Source organism: Melozone crissalis, unplaced genomic scaffold, assembly GCF_028551555.1.
Source record: "Melozone crissalis strain CALT ecotype California unplaced genomic scaffold, PUWL_Pcris_2 ptg000207l_1, whole genome shotgun sequence".
Classification (NCBI taxonomy): domain Eukaryota; kingdom Metazoa; phylum Chordata; class Aves; order Passeriformes; family Passerellidae; genus Melozone; species Melozone crissalis.
In genome coordinates, this window is record NW_026535971.1 from 3,150 (window position 1) to 21,656 (window position 18,507).

An 18,507-nucleotide genomic window follows, 5' to 3' on the forward strand; every position below is an offset into this window, starting at 1 on the left:
AATCCTCAAAGTTCCCCCAACCCCCCCAAATTTCCCCAAATCTCCCCCAAAATCCCTAAAAACCCCAAATTTCGGGGTGCCCTCAGACAGGGCTGACTCAAACACACCTGAGGACCTCGAGACCCCCTAAACCCCCTAAAATGCCCCCAAAACCCTCTAAAAACTCCCCGATTTCACCCAAATTTCACCCGATTTTCGCCCAAATTTCACCCAAAACCCCCCAAATTTCATCCCAAAACCCCAAATTTGGGGTCCCCTCAGACAGAAGGGACTCAAACACACCTGAGGAACTCGAGACCCCCTAAACCTCCTAAAATGCCCCTAAAAACTCCCGATTTCACCCAAATTTCACCGAATTTCACCCCAATTTTGCCCAAATTTCACCCAAATTTCGCCCAAAACCCTAAATTTCGCCCCAAAAGCCCAAATCTGGGGTTCCTCAGACAGGGGTGACTCAAAGACACCAAGCTCAGGTGAGACCCCAAAACCCCCCCTAAAACCTCCCCTATTTCGCCCGATTTTTGCCCGAATTTCCCCAAATTTCACCCAAATTTCACCCGATTTTGCCCAAATTTCGCCCCAAAACCCCAAATTTCACCAGAACCCCCAAGTTCGGGGTTACCTCAGACGGGGGTGACTCAAAGACACCAAGCTCAGGTGAGACCCAAAACCCCCCAAAATCTGCCCTAAAACCCCCTCAAAACCCCCTAAATCCCCTAAAATCACCCTGATTTTGCCCCAGTTTCACCCAAAACCCCCCAAATTTCACCCGAAAACCCCAAATTTGGGGTACCCTCAGACGGGGGTGACTCAAACACACCTGAGGACCTCGAGACCCCCTAAACCCCCTAAAACCCTCTAAAAACTCCCCGATTTCACCCAAATTTCACCCCAAAACCCCCAAATTTCACCCGAATTTCACCCAATTTTCGCCCAAATTTCCCCCCAACACCCCGATTTGGGGGTTCCCTCAGACGGGGGTGACTCAAAGACACCAAGCTCAGGTGAGACCCCAAAACCCCCGCTAAAACCTCCCCGATTTCGCCCAAATTTCGCCCAAATTTCACCCGATTTTCACCCAAATTTCGCCCCAAGACCCCCAAATTTCGCCCCCAAACCCCGATTTGGGGGTGCCCTCAGACGGGGGTGACGCGGCGGCGGCAGCAGCGGCAGGTGAGGCAGCGCAGCAGGGCCAGGCTGAGGCTGAAGAGCGGCCCGAGGTCGAAGAGGAGGCGCTGGAAGGTCTGACCCCGAGGGTCCCGCTGGGGTCGGCGAAGCGCAGGGCGAGCAGGGGGAGTACAGGGGGTTGGTGGGGGTCCGGAACGGGGGGCGGGGGGCGCCGATCACCGACACGATGGCCTGGGGAGAGGGGAGGGGGAGAGGAGAAAGGGGGGGAAAAAAAATGGTGAAAATCGGCCCGAAAACGGCGGGGAAATGGCGGAAAATTAAAAAAAAAAACATCGCGGAAAAATCGCAAAAAAATCTCGAAAAAAATCGCAAAAAAAAAAATAGTGGAAAATCGCAAACCAAATCACAAAAATTGCAAAAAATTCGGGAAGAAAATCGCAGAAACGTCGCTAAAAATCGCGGGAAAAACCGGCGAAGAAATCGCAAAAAATTTGCAAAAAAATCACCAAAAAAAAAAAATCGCAAAAAAATCGTGGGAAAATAGTGAAAAAATCGCCAGAAAATTTACAAAAAAAAAAAAAAAAAAAAAAAAAAAATCACAAAGTTGATCACAAAAAAATCGCGAAAAAAATTCAAAAACATTTTAAAAAATCGCAAAAAGTATCACAAAAAAATAGTGGAAAATCGAAAGAAAATCGCAAAGAAATTGCAAAACAATCACAAAAAAAAAAAATCACAAAGCATTGCGAAAAAAATTGCAAAAAAATCAACAAAAATCATGAAAAAAACGCAAAAAACCAGCAAAAAATCAGCAAAAAAAGCGGAAAAAAACCGCAAAAAAACCCAAAATTTTCCCCAAATCCCGACCTGCGCCACCTCCTCGGGGCTCTGGCCGAAGGTCTCAAACACGTCCCGGCTGGCAGGCAGATAATGGCCCAAAACTGCCCCAAAAATCACCATGGAACCCCAAAAAGCCACCAAAAAATCCTAAAAAAATCCCCAAAAAAACCCCAAAACATAAATTTAAAAAAAATCCACCAAAAAAAAACCCCAAAATTCCTCCCCCGTGCTCACCTACGCCCCCTGCTTGCGGCAAAGGTGTAGAACACCTGGCGGGAAATGCCCCAAAAATCGCCATAAAAAAACCAAAAAAACTCCCAAAAAACTCCCAAAAAACCCCCAAAAAAACCCAAAAAAACCAAAAAAAACCCCCAAATCCTGACCTGTGCCACCTCCTCGGGGCTCTGGCCGAAGGTGTCGAACACGTCCCGGCTGGCGGGCAGATAAACCTCGCGGAAGTAGCGCAGGGTCTCGGGATCGGTGCCGGGAAATTCGGATTTTTCCACCTCCTGCAGAACCTTGCGCTCGAACTCCGTGTTCACCGGGCCCGGCTCCACCAGGGACACGCTGGGAATTTTTGGGATTTGGGGATTTGGGGGTTTTTTGGGGTTTTTTAGGGATTTTTTGGGGTTTTTTTTGGTTTTTCTGTGGGTTTTTACGGTGATTTTTGGGGCATTTTCAGGCCAGGTGTTCTTCATCTTTGCCGCAGCAGAGGGCGGAGGTGAGCACTGGGAGGAATTTTGGGGGTTTTTTTGGTGGATTTTTTTGTGGATTTTTTTAAAATTTATTTTTTGGGGTTTTTTAGGATTTTTTGGTGGATTTTTGAGGGTCTTATGGTGATTTTTGGGTTTTTATAGAGATTTTTAGAAGATTTTTTTGGGTTTTCTGGGGGTTTTTACGGTGATTTTTGGGGCATTTCCCGCCAGGTGTTCTTCACCTTTGCTGCCACCAGGAGGAGTAGGTGAGCACTGGGAGGAATTTGGGGATTTTTTTGGTGGGCTTTTTTTAATTTATTTTTTGGGGTTTTTTAGGATCTTTTTGGGGGTTTATGATGATTTTTGAGGGGACTTTGGGGATTTTTTTGGAGGGTTTTTGCGGGGTTTGGAAGGGTTTGGGTGGGGTTTTATGGTGATTTTTGGGTTTTTATAAAGATTTTTAGGGATTTTTGGGGGGTTTTATGGTGATTTTGGGGGACTTTTTGGGGGGGATTTTGGGGGATTTTATGGCAATTATTGGGAGATTTTTAGGTGATTTTTTTAGGGCATTTTGGGCTTTTTGGAGGATTTTTAGGGCGGGTTTTTATGGGGAGTTTTTGGGATAATTTGAGGATGGTTTTGGGGGTGATTTTGGGGCAATTTCCAGGATGATTTTGGGATAATTTTGGGGGCAATTTCTGGATGATTTTGGGGTGATTTTGGAATAATTTTGGGGTGATTTTGGGGCAATTTCCAGGATGATTTTGGGGTGATTTTGGGAGAATTTTGGGGGCAATTTCTGGATGATTTTGGGGTGAATTTGGGATAATTTTGGGGTGATTTTAGGATAATTTGAGGATGATTTTGGGATAATTTTGGGGTGATTTGGGGATAATTTGGGGGTGATTTGGGGATGATTTTGGGGGCAATTTCTGGATGATTTTGGGGTGATTTTGCGATAATTTTGGGGTGATTTTGGGGTGATTTTGGGGTGATTTTGGCACTCACAAGACGTTGAACTGCAGCAGCTGCACGGCCAGGCTCTCGCACAAACCCTCCACGGCGAACTTGGAGGCCGAGTAGATGTCGTTGAACACGACCCCTGGGGGACCCCGAAAATTTGGGGGGGGTCTGGGAGGGGTCTGGGATCCCCATCCCCCCAAAATTTGGGGTTTGGGGTCTCAATTCCTCCAAAATTTGGGGGTTGGGGTCTCTCTTTTTGGGGTGCCAAACTCGAATTTTGGGGCCTGGGGGTTTTTTTGGGGTCCCTTTTTTTTTGGGGGGGGTGGGGGGGTGGTCCCGGAGGTTTTTGGGGTGCCGAACCCGAATTTTGGGGTCCCAAAGCCGAATTTTGGGGTCACAAAGAGGAATTTGTGGTCCTGGGGGATTTTTTGGGGTCCCGGGGTTTTTTTGGGGTGCCGAACCCAAATTTTGGGGTCCCAAAGCCGAATTTTCGGCTCCCACGGGGTTTTTTGGGGTCTCGGGGTTTTTATGGGGGTGCCAAATCCGAATTTTGGGGTGCCGAGGAGTGGGTTTTGGGGGTCTCGGTGTTTTTGGAGGGGTCTCCGAGGGTTTTGGGGTACCCAAAGCCAATTTTGAGGTCCCAAGGAGGAATTTGGGGTCCCAAGGAGGAATTTGGGGTCCCAGGGGTTTTTTTTTGGGGTGCCGAGGAGGAATTTGGGGGTCCCGGCGGTTTTTGGGGTGCCAAATCCGAATTTTGGGGTCCCAAAGTGCCGAATTTTGGGGTCTCGGGGTTTTTTGGGGTCCCGAGGAGGAATTTGGGGTCCCAGGTTTTTTTGGGAGTCCTGCGGGTTTTTTTGGGGTGCCGAACCCGAATTTTGGGGTCCAAAGCCGAACTTTGGGGTCCCACGGGGTTTTTTGGAGTCCCGTGTTTTTGGAGCGGTCGCCGGGGGTGTTTTGGGGTGCCGAACCCGAATTTTGGGGTCCCGAGGAGGGGTGGGGTTTTTTTTTGTTTTGTTTTTTTTTTGGGGGGGGGTCTCACCCTGCAGCCCCATGACGCTGCTGACCACCACGATGTGGCCGCTGCGGCGCCGCTTCATTTGGGGGAGCAGGGCCTGGGCCAGGCGCAGCACCCCGAAGACGTTGGTGTCGAAGACGCGCTGCACCTGCGGCCCCGAGGCGCTCTCCAGCGGCCCCACCAGCCCCACGCCGGCGTTGTTCACTGCGGAGGGGTCGGGAGGGGTCAGGGCGACCCCCAAAAACCCCGAAATCCCCCCCAAAATCGGCCCCTGGGGCTCCGAGATACACAAATGCAAAAAAAAATCCCAGGAATCCAGACAAAATTCCGTAAAATGCACCCCAAAATCCGCCCCAAATCCATCAGCTCATGTTGTTCAATGGGGGGGGGGGGGGGGTCAGGGGAACCCCAAAAAATCCCGAAATCCCCCCCCCCAAAATCGGCCCCTGGGGCTCCGAGATACACAAATGCAAAAAAAAAATCCCAGAAAAATCACAGAAAATCCCATTAAATCCCAGAAAATCCACCCCAAAAAACCTCAAAATCCACAGCCCTGAGTTGTTCACTGGGGAGGGGTCGGGAGGGGTCAGGGCGACCCCCAAAAACCCCGAAATCCCCCCCCAAAATCGGCCCCTGGGGCTCCGAGATACACAAATGCAAAAAAAAAATCCCAGGAATCCAGACAAAATTCCGTAAAATGCACCCCAAAATCCGCCCCAAATCCATCAGCTCATGTTGTTCAATGGGGGGGGGGGGGGGGTCAGGGGAACCCCAAAAAATCCCGAAATCCCCCCCCCAAAATCGGCCCCTGGGGCTCCGAGATACACAAATGCAAAAAAAAATCCCAGAAAAATCACAGAAAATCCCATTAAATCCCAGAAAATCCACCCCAAAAAATCTCAAAATCCACAGCCCTGAGTTGTTCACTGGGGAGGGGTCGGAGGGGTCAGGGCGACCCCCAAAAACCCCGAAATCCCCCCCCAAAATCGGCCCCTGGGGCTCCGAGATACACAAATGCAAAAAAAAAATCCCAGGAATCCAGACAAAATTCCGTAAAATGCACCCCAAAATCCGCCCCAAATCCATCAGCTCATGTTGTTCAATGGGGGGGGGGGGGGGGGGTCAGGGGGACCCCCAAAAACCCCGAAATCCCCCCCCCAAAATCGGCCCCTGGGGCTCCGAGATACACAAATGCAAAAAAAAATCCCAGAAAATCACATTAAATCCCAGAAAATCCCAGAAAATCTGCACGAAATCCCATAAAATCCACCCCAAATCCACCCCAAATCCATCAGCTCACGTTGTTCATTGGGGGCGTCAGGGCAACCCCGAAAAACCCCGAAATCCCCCCAAAATCGGCCCCCCGGGGCTCCGAGATACACAAATGCGAAAAAATCCCCAAAAAATGCCCCAAAAAATCCCAAAAATCCCCAAAAACGCCCCGAATTCCCGGGATTTCCTCACCCACGACGTCCACGCGTCCCCCCGGGACCTGCTGCAGGCACTCGGCCACGGAGCTGTCGCTGGTGACATCGAGGCGCAGGATCCGCAGCGTGTCCCCAAGGGTGGCACCGGCCGCGGCCTCCAGCGGGGCCCGGCGCGACAGGTCCCGCATGGTGGCCAGGACTGGGGACAAAAATCAAAATAAATCCCAAAAATCCCGCGAGAAACAGCCCAAAAATCCCGTTAGAAACAGCCCAAAAATCCCGTTAGAAACAGCCCAAAAATCCCGTTAGAAACAGCCCCGGGACAGGTCCCGCCTGGTGGCCAGGACTGGAACCAAAATCCCAAAATAAATCCCAAAAATCCCGTGAGAAACAGCCCAGAAATCCTGTTAGAAACACCCCAAAAATCCCGTGAGAAACAGCCCAAAAATCCCAAAATAAATCCCAAAAATCCCGTTAGAAACAGCCCAAAAATCCCGTTAGAAACAGCCCAAAAATCCCAAAAATCCCGTTAGAAACAGCCCAAAAAATCCCCCAAAAAATCCCAAAAATCCCGTTAGAAACAGCCCAAAAATCCCAAAAAATCCCAAAAATCCCGTCGGAAACACCCCAAAAATCCCGTTAGAAACAGCCCCGGGACAGGTCCCGCATGGTGGCCAGGACTGGAACAAAAATCCAAAAAAATTCCCAAAAATCCCGTGAGAAACAGCCCAAAAATCCCAAAAAAAACCCCAAAACCCCAAAAATCCCATTGGAGAACGCCCCAAACCCCATCAGGGACCCCCAAATTCCGCCTTGGGGACAATCCCGGGGTGTCCCCCATCCCCTTGGGGACAATCCCGGGGTGTCCCCCCCAGTCCCCTCCCGTTATTTCCCCTCCTCCTCTCCCACCTTGGGGACATTTGGGGACACCTGGGGACATTTGGGGACATTTGGGGGACCCTTGGGGACCCTTGGGGACATTTGGGGGACCCTTGGGGACCCTTGGGGACCCTTGGGGACATTTGGGGACCCTCCCGGGGTGTCCCCCCCCTTTCCCTCCCACCTTGGGGACAATCCCGAGCTGTCCCCTCCTGGTATTTCCCTCCCGCCTTGGGGACATTTGGGGACACTTGGGGACATTTGGGGACCCCTGGGGGACCCCTGGGGACACTTGGGAACCCTTGGGGACATTTGGGGACCCTCCCGAGGTGTCCCCCATCCCCTTGGGGACAATCCCGGGCTGTCCCCCCCCCCCCCCTTCCTCCCCGCCGGTATTTCCCTCCCTCCCCTCCGTCCCACCTTGGGGACCCTTGGGGACAATTTGGGGACATTTTGGGGACCCTTCCTCACCCAGGTATCGCCTCTGGGGGTCCCTGGCGAGCAGCACGGCCACGGCCAGGCCGATGCCCGAGGAGCAGCCGGTGACAAGGACAGTGCGACACGGGGGGGGCGGCCATGGTGTCACCTCCCCCCCCCTGTGCCGTGCGGGGCAAAGGCTCTTAAGGGGATCAGCGGGCACGTGGTGGCACCGGGGGTGACATCGGGGGGGTGGCATTGGTGTCACCTCCCCCTTAGCGGGATCAGCGGTGGCACCGCGACATCGGGGGTGACATCCCGGGGTCACCGGGGGGGGTGGCATTGGTGTCACCTCCCCTTTAACGGGATCAGCGGTGGCACCGCGACATCGGCGGTGACATCCCGGGGTCACCGGGGGGGTGGCATTGGTGTCACCTCCCCTTTAACGGGATCAGCGGTGGCACCGCGACATCGGCGGTGACATCCCGGGGTCACCGGGGGGGTGGCATTGGTGTCACCTCCCCCTGAACGGGATCAGCGGTGGCACCGCGACATCGGCGGTGACATCCCGGGGTCACCGGGGGGGTGGCATTGGTGTCACCTCCCCTTTAACGGGATCAGCGGTGGCACCGCGACATCGGCGGTGACATCCCGGGGTCACCGGGGGGGTGGCATTGGTGTCACCTCCCCTTTAACGGGATCAGCGGTGGCACCGCGACATCGGCGGTGACATCCCGGGGTCACCGGGGGGGTGGCATTGGTGTCACCTCCCCTTTAACGGGATCAGCGGTGGCACCGCGACATCGGGGGGGACATGCCGGGGTCACCGGGGGGGTGGCGACATTGGTGTCACCTCCCCCCCTGTCCCGGGCAAAGGCTCTTAAGGGGATCAGCGGGCACGTGGTGGCACCGGGGGTGACACCAAGGGGTCACCGGGGGCGACAAAGAGGTCACCAAGGGGGAGATGGCACCTCAACAATGGGGGGACAAAGGGGGGACACAAAGGGGGGGACATCTCAGGATGTCACCAAGGCAGGGGTGGCATCGCGACAATGGGGGGACAAAGGGGGGACAGCCCGGGGTCACCAAAGGGAAGGGGACACAAGGGGGACATCCCGGGGTCACCGGGGGGTGGCCGTGGCGTCACCTCCCCCCCTAAGGGGATCAGTGGTGGCACCGGGAGGGGACAAAGGGGGGGACACGGGGGGGACATCTCAGGATGTCACAAAGGAAGGGGGGACAAATGGGGGGACATCCCGGGAGGGTCAGGGGGGGACCCCAAATGTCCCCAAGGGTCCCCAAGGCATGAGGTCACCGAGCAAGGGGGGACAAAGGGGCGGTGACACCCCGGGATGTCCCCAAAGGGGGAGGTGACAAAGGGGGGGGGGGGTGACATCACAAATGGGGGGGGGGGGACACCTCGGGATGTCACCAAGGGGGAGGTGACAAAGGGGGGGGGGGAGGCGACATCTCTGGATGTCACCAAGGTGGGGGGGGGGCGACAGCCCGGGATGTCCCCAAAGGGGGGGGGAAGGGACAAAGTGTGGGGTGGCCCCGCCCCCTTCACCTGGGGGAACCCCAAATCCGCCACACCCCGAACACCGGGACCGGACACCGGAACCGGAACCGGCACCGACCGGACCGGACACCGGCACCGGACACCGGCACTGGAACCGGGACTGGAACGGGATCCGAGCTCCGGGACCGGGACTGAAACGGGCTCCGGGACCGGACATTGAACACCTCTGACCGGACACCGGCACCGGCACCGCCCGGACCGGACACCGGCACCGGAACCGGCCGGACCGAGCTCCGGGACCGGGACTGGAACGGGGTCCGAGCTCCGGGACCGGACACGGACACCGACACCGGAACCGGCACCGACCGGACCGGACACCGGCACCTGACACCGGGACCGGAACCGGAACGGGATCCGAGCTCCGGGACCGGACACGGACACCGACACCGGAACCGGCACCGACCGGACCGGACACCGGGACCGGAACCGGCCGGACCGAGCTCCGAGACCGGGACTGGAACGGGCTCCGAGCTCCGGGACCGGACACCGGCACTGCCAGCGCTCCCAGCGCTCCCAGTACCGCTCCCAGCGCTCCCAGTACCGCTCCCAGCGCTCCCAGTACCGCTCGCATTGAAGAAGGAGAGAAGGAGGAGCGAGAGGAAGAGGAGGGACGCAGGAGGAAGGAAAGGAGGAGGAGAAAGAGGATGAGGAGGAAGAGGAGGAACAGAGGAAGAGGAGGAGCGGGAGGAAGAGCGGCGGCATCGCCGCCCGGACCCTGCCGGTGAGCGGGGAGGGGGAGCTCGGCCTTACTGGGAGCGCTGGGAGGGAACTGGGAGCGCTGATTTATTATTTTTTAGGGCTGATTTATTATTTCATTATATATATATATTATATTAAAAGAAAATTATATATTAAAACTACGTCTATCAATGTATAATAATTAAAATTATTTTTACCATATATATTGTAGTAAAAGAAAATTATGTAGCAAAACTATACATACTAATATCGACAAATTAAAGTATATTTATTATTTTGTGATGTATATTGAAAGAAAACGATATATTAAAATTATATATAACAACATATATTTTAATTAAAATTATATTTTTTAAGACGTATATTAAAAGAAAAGTATACATTAAAACAACACTAAAAAATAGAAGAAAGGATTTCATCAGAAGGCTGATTTATTATTTTATCATATATATTTTATTAAAATAAAATTACACATTAAAACCGCGCTAAAAATAGACAAAAGGAATTCTTTAGAAGGCTGGGAAGGAAGAGAAAAGGAATGGAATGATAACAAAAGCGGCTGACCCTGAGAGAATCCGAGCCACCTTCGCCGTGATTGGCCATTAATTAAAAACAAATTAAAAACACCCAGCGCGGCCCAATCCCGGCGGCGCCTGTTGCATTCCACAGCCGCAGATAATTCTTGTTTATCTTTTCCTCAGAGGCTCCTCGGCTGCTCAGGAGAGGGGAAAAAACCCTAAAAAAGAGATTTTTCAGGAGATCTCCAGGCTGGAAGGGGCTCTGAGCCCTCCAGCAGCAGCCCCAGAGCGCTCAGCCCTTGTTCTGCCCCAATGATACATTAAACTGGATTTATTAATATGTATAAATTAGGATTGTGTGTATTACTTGTTATATGTTACATTAAAAGAAAATTATATACTAAAGCTGTATATATTAATTAAATTTATATTTAATATTACACTACATTATATTGTATTACATTGTATTATTGTATTGCATTATATTACATTATATTACATTATATTACATTATATTACATTGTATTACATTATATTACATTATATTATATTAGCATAATAACCTATATATATTAATATAGATATTAAAATTGCATGGTTTATTTTATTATATATTACATTGAAAGAAAATTATACTTTAAAACTATATATTAATATATATTAATTAAAATTCTATTTATCATTTTATTATATATATTTATGAAAAGAAAATTATACACTAAAACTATCTATTAATTTATTATTAAAATATATGTTTATTATTTTGTTATATATATTTATCAAAAGAAAATTATATACTAAAACTATATATTAATATATTATTAAAATATATATCTTTATTATCATATTAATTTTACTATATAAAAATAAAATTATTTATTAAAACTATGGATATAGATATTAATTAAAATTATATTGTTAAAGATATATATTATATTAAAATAAAATTTGAATTAAAACAATACACCAATATAGCCCCACAGCGCTCAGCCCCTGTTCTGCCCCACGCCAGGATCCCCCAGGGCCAAGCTCGGCCCCATGGAGGAGGAGGAGGAGGAGGCCGGGAGGAAGAGGAGCAGCCCAGCAGGTGAGGAGGAAGGCAGGGCCCCTTTTAACCCTCTGTGTGCTGGGGCAGCTGCCAGCCCGGCCTGGGGGGGGCAAATGGGGGGTGGGGGCAAATCCTGTCCTGGGATGGGGGCAAATCCCAAATCCCGTCCTGAATTGTGGGGCAAATCCCACCCTGTCATTGGTGTGGGGCAAACCCCAAATCCCATCCTGTCCTTGTGGGGCAAATCCCAAATCCTGTCCTGGGATGGGGCAAATCACAAATCCCATTGTGTCCTCACGGGGCAAATCCCGTCCTGAATTTGTGGGGCAAATCCCAAATCCCGTCCTGAATTGTGGGGCAAATCCCACCCTGAATTTTGGGGCAAATCCAAAATCCCATCCTATTGTTGTGGGGTAAATGCCAAAACCCCTCCTATCCTTGTGGGGCAAATCCTAAATCCCATCCTGAATAGTGGGGCAAATCCCATCCTGAACTTGTGGGGCAAATCCCATCCTGAACTTGTGGGGCAAATCCCAAATTGTCCATGTGGGGCAAATCCCAAATCCCTTCCTGTCCTTGTGGGGCAAATCCCAAATCCCGTCCTGAATTGTGGGGCAAATCCCATGCTGGGATGGGGGCAAATCCCAAATCCCATCCTGAATTGTGGGGCAAATCCCATCCTGAACTTGTGGGGCAAATCCCAAATCCCATCCTGTCCTTGTCCTCATGGGGGCAAATCCCATTTTCTCCTTGTGATATATAGGGGGAAATTTGCCCCACAAGGACAAGTTCAGGGTGGGATTTGCCCCACAATTCAGGACGGGATTTGGGATTTGCCCCACAAGTTCAGGATGGGATTTGGGATTTGCCCCACAATTCAGGACGGGATTTGGGATTTGCCCCACAAGTTCAGGACGGGATTTGGGATTTGCCCCACAAGTTCAGGATGCTGTGCCGGTGCTCACAGGGCTCTCACGTTGAGGGAACAGCCTCAGGATCTCACTCCACGTCTCACAAGGCTGATTTATCATTTTATGCTCTATATTCCATCCAAATGAATCTATATTCCATTATTATTTTATTCCACCAAATAATAAATCTTTTACCCCAAAAGAGCAGCAGGAAAGGTTCCACCAGCAGGCTGGCTGAGCCAGGAATAGAAAGGAATGATAACGAAGGCTCTGTCCCCGGCTCTCTGTCTGCGATTGGCCATTCGTTATAAACATTCATTATAAACATTCATCATAAACATTCATTATAAACATTCATTATTAGCAGGGGCCAGTCCCAGCCCCACCTGCTGCATTCCACAGCAGCAGAGAGTCAATGTTTGCATTCTGTGCCTGAGGCCCCTCGGCTGCTCAGCAGGAAAAACCCCAAAAAAAGGATTTTTCATAAAATTATGTCTGTGACAGTGCATGGGCCTGGGAGGCAGCTGGAATAAAATGGAGTTGTCTCTGCAAAGAGATTTTCCAGGCTGGTTTTCCAAGTTTTTACATCCTGTGCTTGGCATTGTGATGTAAATCTCATCGTGTCCTTGTAGGGCAAATCCCAAATCCCATCCTGAACTTGTGGGGCAAATCCCAAATCCCAAATCTCATCCTGAATTTGTGGGGCAAATCCCAAATCCCACCCAGAACTTGTGGGGCAAATCCCATCCTGTCCTTGCCCTCATGGGGGCAAATCCCATCGTGTCCTTGTGGGGCAAATCCCAAATCCCATCCTGAACTTGTGGGGCAAATCCCTTCCCGTCCTTGTGATATATAGGGGGGAATCTGCCCCAAAAGGACAAGGACAGGATGGGATTTGCCCCACAAGGACAGGGACACAATGGGATTTGGGATTTGCCCCACAAGTTCAGGATGGCATTTGGGATTTGCCCCACAATTCAGAATGGGATTTGCCCCACACCAAATTCAGGACGGGATTTGCCCCCCAATTCAGGATGGGATTTGGGATTTGCCCCACAAGGACACGATGTAATTTGCCCCCGTGAGGGCAAGGGCAGGATGGGATTTGCCCCACAAGTTCTGGGTGGGATTTGGGATTTGCCCCACAATTCAGGATGGGATTTGCCCCACAAGGACACGATGGGATTTGCATCACAATGACAAGAACAGGCTGTAAAAACTTGTAAAAAGAGGCTGGAAAATCTCTTTGCAGAGACAACTCCATTTTATTCCAGCTGCCTCCCAGGCCCATGCACTGTCACAGACATAATTTTATGAAAAATCCTTTTTTTGGGGTTTTTCCTGCTGAGCAGCCGAGGGGCCTCAGGCACAGAATGCAAACATTGACTCTCTGCTGCTGTGGAATGCAGCAGGTGGGGCTGGGACTGGCCCCTGCTAATAATGAATGTTTATAATGAATGTTTATGATGAATGTTTATAATGAATGTTTATAACGAATGGCCAATCGCAGACAGAGAGCCGGGGACAGAGCCTTCGTTATCATTCCTTTCTATTCCTGGCTCAGCCAGCCTGCTGGTGGAACCTTTCCTGCTGCTCTTTTGGGGTAAAAGATTTATTATTTGGTGGAATAAAATAATAATGGAATATAGATTCATTTGGATGGAATATAGAGCATAAAATGATAAATCAGCCTTGTGAGACGTGGAGTGAGATCCTGAGGCTGTTCCCTCAACGTGAGAGCCCTGTGAGCACCGGCACAGCATCCTGAACTTGTGGGGCAAATCCCAAATCCCGTCCTGAACTTGTGGGGCAAATCCCATCCTGTCCTTGGTTTGGGGCAAATCTCATCGAGTCCTTGTGTGGCCAATCCCAAATCCCATCCTGTCCTTGTGGGGCAAATCCCAAATCCCCTCCTGAACTTCTCCTTGCTCCCCCAGAGCAGGAGCTGAGCATGGGGAGCAGCGAGGAGCTGGTGGCAGAGGCCGAGCTGGGGCTCCATGAGCAGCTCCAGGATGGGGAGAAGAAGCCCCACAGGTGCTCCGAGTGTGGGAAGAGCTTCAAGAGGAGATTGAACTTTATCAAGCACTGCAAAATCCACACCGGAGAACAACTGGGATCTGAGGGGGAAAAACCCCCCCTGGACCAGGGTCAGGGCTCAGAGCTGGGGCTCCATGAGCAGCTCCAGGGTGGGCAGGAGAAGCCCCACAAGTGCTCCGAGTGTGGGAAGAGCTTCAGGTGGAGCTCGTCCCTGAGCAAGCATCGCAGAATCCACAAGGGGCCACAGGTGGGATCTGAGGGGGACAAACCCACCCTGGACCAGGGTCAGGGATCAGAGCTGGGGGTCCATGAGCAGCTCCAGGAGAAGCCCCACACGTGCTCGGAGTGTGGGAAGAGCTTCAGGTTGAGGTCCTGCCTGATTATCCACCAGAGGATCCACACGGGGGGACAGCTGAGATCCGAGGGAGAAAAACCCACCCTGGACCAGGGTCAGAGATCAGAGCTGGAGGTCCATGAGCAGCCCCAGGATGAGGAGAAGCCTCCCAAGTTCTTGGAATGGGAGAAGAGCTTCATGCTGAGTTCCCACCTGATTGAACACCTGAAGAGCCAGACGGGTGGACAGCTGAGATCTGAGGAGGAAAAACCCATCTTGGACCATGGTGGTGGTCAGAGATCAGAGCTGGGGGTCCATGAGCAGCTCCAGGATGAGGAGGAGAAGCCCCACAGGTGCTCGGCATGTGGGGAGATCTTCATGCTGAGTTCCCACCTGATGGAACACCTGAAGAACCACACAGAGCAACAGGTGAGATCCGAGGGGGACAAACCCACCCTGGGCCATGGAGGGGCTCAGAGATCCGAGCTGGGGCTCCATGAGCAGCTCCAGGGTGGGGAGGAGAAGCCCCACAGGTGCTCGGAGTGTGGGAAGATCTTCAGGTGGAGAGCCAACCTGGTGCGCCACCTCAGAATCCACACGGGAGAACGTCCCTACCAGTGTGGGGTGTGTGGGAAGAGCTTCAGCCAGAATTCCAACCTGACTGTCCACCTCAAAATCCACGCGGGGCAGCAGGTGGGATCCGAGGGGGACAAACCCACCCTGGACCAGGGTCAGGGATCAGAGCTGGGGGTCCACGAGGAGCTCCAGGGTGGGCAGGAGAAGCCCCACAAGTGCTCCGAGTGTGGGAAGAGCTTCAGGTGGAGATCCAACCTGATCCGCCACCGCAGAATGCACACTGGGGAGAGGCCCTACGTGTGTGGGCACTGCGGGAAGGGCTTCACCCAGAAAGCCCACGTGATGGAGCACCAGAAGATCCACGTGGGGCCACAGCTGGGCGGAAAACCAACCCTGGGTGATGAAGGGGGTCAGGGATCAGAGCCGGGGGTCCACGAGCAGCTCCAGGGTGGGCAGGAGAAGCCCCACAAGTGCTCGGTGTGTGGGAAGAGCTTCAGGTGGAGATCCAAAATGATGAGGCATTTCAGAACCCACACCGGGGGACAGCTGAGACGTGAGGGGGAAAAACCCACCCTGCGTGAGGGATCCGAGCTGGGGGTCCATGAGCAGCTCCAGGATGGGGAGGAGAAGCCCCACAAGTGCTCCGAGTGTGGGAGGAGCTTCTGGAAGAGCTCCAACCTGACCCGCCACCTCAGAATCCACACGGGAGAGCGGCCCTACGTGTGTGGGGTGTGTGGGAAGAGCTTCACCCAGAAAACCCACCTGAGTGACCACCAGAAGATCCACGCTGGGCAACAGCTGGGCGGAAATCCAACCCCGGCTCGTGAAGGCGGTCAGGTATTGATGGTGGTGGTCCAAGAGCAGCTCCAGGATGGGGAGGAGAAGCCCCACAAGTGCTCGGAGTGCGGGAAGAGCTTCAGGAAGAGAGCCAACCTGATGGAGCACAGCAGGGTCCACACCGGGGAGAAGCCCTACAAGTGCGGGGAGTGTGGGGAGAGCTTCAGCTGGAACTCGCAGCTCATCCGCCACCAGAGGGTGACCCACACCGGCGAGAGACCCTACGCGTGCCAGTTCTGCGCCAAGAGCTTCACCTGCAAGTCCCACCTGACCAGCCACCTGAGGACCCACACCGGGGAGAAGCCCTACGAGTGCGACCAGTGCCAGAAGAGGTTCCAGAGCAGCTCCTCGCTCGTCGTCCACCAGCGCTCGCACACGGGCGAGCGGCCGTTCCGGTGCCCCGAGTGCGGCGCGGGCTTCAAGGAGAACTCGGCCCTCGTCCGGCACCGCCGCACCCACACCGGGGAGAGGCCCTACGGGTGCGAGCAGTGCCAGAGCTCCTTCCCGACCCGCTCGCTGCTGGCGGAGCACCAGCGCATCCACACCGGGGAGAAACCGTTCCGCTGCGACGACTGCGGGAAGGGCTTCCGGCAAAAGTCCAGCCTGGTCAAGCACCGGAGGATCCACACCGGGGAGAGGCCGTACGTGTGCGGGCAGTGCGGGAAGAGCTTCACGCAGAGCTCCAACCTGTTCGCGCACCAGAGGGGCCACGCGGAGCGGCCCTACGAGTGCGAGTACTGCTGGAGGAGCTTCTCGCAGAGCTCCAGCCTGATCGTCCACCAGAAGTGCCACACGCAGGTGAGGCCCTACGAGTGCAGGAAGTGCGGCAAGAGCTTCACCACCAAGTCCTGCCTCCTCACCCACCGCATGATCCACACCGGGGAGCGGCCCCACGAGTGCGGGGAGTGCGGCAAGGCCTTCATGTCCAAGTCCCACCTGGTTTACCACCAGAGGATGCACAGCGGGGAGAAACCCTACGAGTGTGATGTGTGCAAGAAGAGGTTCCTGACCAGCTCCCACCTGCTCAGCCACAAGCTGACGCACACCGGGGAGAGGCCGTTCTGCTGTTACGCTTGCGGGAGGGGGTTCAGGCAAAGGTCCAAGCTGGTGACGCACCGGTGCAGCCGCAGCAGGAAGACGCCGTTCCAGTGTCCCCAGTGTGGGAAGAGCTTCAGCACGAACGCCCACATGACCAGACACCTGCAGACCCAGCACTGAGGTGGGAAGAGCTCCGTGCTCTGCTCCAGCACACGGGAGGATCTGCTCTGGATGGTGCCCGGGTTGGCAGAGCCCAGGTGATTCATGTTTGAAGCACACCTGGCTGAGGGCTCCACATCCTCCTGGATCCCCGTGGCCTGGATTTTCTTTTTATTTCTCTTTATCCTTTCTAAACACCCAGATCTGGGGATAATAATAAAAATATTGAACTAAAACAAGCATGGGGACATGGGGGGGTCTTCCAGGGGATGAGGGGGAGGCTGGGTCTGAGGGAGTTCTCTATCTGGTTGCCATTCCAGTATCCCCTGTGCTTTTCCACTTTTACTATTACAGTCCCCAATTCCCATTTCTCTGTTTCCTTTCCTGTTCCCATTTTCTGATTGCTGATCCCAATCCCAGTCCAGTATTCACGCTCCATTTAAATAAAATGTGTCACAGACATATTTTATTAAAAAATCCTTTCCTTAGGATCTTATGCTCCTGAGAAGCTGAAAGGCCTCTGAAATTAAACTATCAACACTAAGTATCTGCTGCTGTGGATTGCAGCAATTTCATCTTTAATTGATCTAATCTGGTTGTTTTTAATTAATGGACAATCAAAGCCTAGCTGTCTCAGACTCTCTGGTCACTCACAAGATTTTATTATCATTCTTTTCCATTATTTTCTAGCTTTCTGATGAAATCCTTTTTTCTATTCTTTTAGTATAATTTCAATATAGCATTATCTTTTAATATCATATATCAATAATAAAATAATAAATCAGCTTTCTCAAAATAAAAATATGGAGTCAAAATTGTAATCTGTTGCCTCATCTTGGGACCCCGGTGACAACCACAGGGTCCCTTTTCCGTTCCCGGTGCCCATTCCCCGTCCCGATTCCCCGTTCCCGCCATGACATCACCGAGCAAAGCCCGCGCTCCTGCCCTCCACCAATCCCAGCGCGCGATCGCCTCAGGATTTGCATAACCACGCCCTCGCTCTCCGCCTGCTTTTGGGTGCCGGCGCTACCCGGGCCGGACTCGGAGCGGAGGAGGAGCGGGAGGAAGAGGGGGGGGGGGAAAGAAGGAGGAGGGGGAGGAGGAAGAGGAGGGACAAAGAAAGAGGAGGGACAACGGAACAGGAACACCGGGAGGAAGAGGCGTCCGAACACCACGCGGTTCCCCCGCTCCGGCCGCAGCTGCCCCGGCCCCGCCGGCATCGCCCCCCGGAGGCCGCAGGTGAGCGGAGAGGGGGAGCTTGGCCCGACCCCATCGCGGGGGTCTCCGGGAGGGTTTTGTGGGGCAGGGGAGGCAAATCCCATCGTGTCCTTGTGCCCACGGGGGCAAATCCCATCGTGTCCTTGTCCTTGGTCCCCCCGAGCAGGAGCTGAGCATGGAGAGCAGCGA

The 18,507-nt window shown here is 52.8% G+C and overlaps 2 protein-coding genes across 2 annotated transcripts in view; one reads left to right on the plus strand and one right to left on the minus strand.

Annotated features, from left to right (window-relative positions):
* Positions 1-1,136: 1,136 nt before the first annotated feature.
* On the minus strand, positions 1,137-8,409 carry LOC128949214 (retinol dehydrogenase 8-like). The gene is given in 9 exon segments (XM_054294068.1): positions 1,137-1,243; positions 1,246-1,296; positions 1,299-1,359; positions 2,352-2,535; positions 3,672-3,765; positions 4,666-4,845; positions 6,106-6,267; positions 7,419-7,543; positions 8,393-8,409. Coding segments are annotated over 9 exon segments (981 nt in total).
* A 6,574-nt stretch (positions 8,410-14,983) lies between these two features.
* Positions 14,984-18,507, plus strand: part of LOC128949215 (uncharacterized) — a 41,409-nt gene continuing 37,885 nt past the window's right edge. Inside the window, 1 exon segment of the mRNA XM_054294069.1 lies at positions 14,984-16,890. Coding sequence (XP_054150044.1) covers positions 15,340-16,890 — 1,551 coding nt within the window. The 5' untranslated portion in view covers positions 14,984-15,339.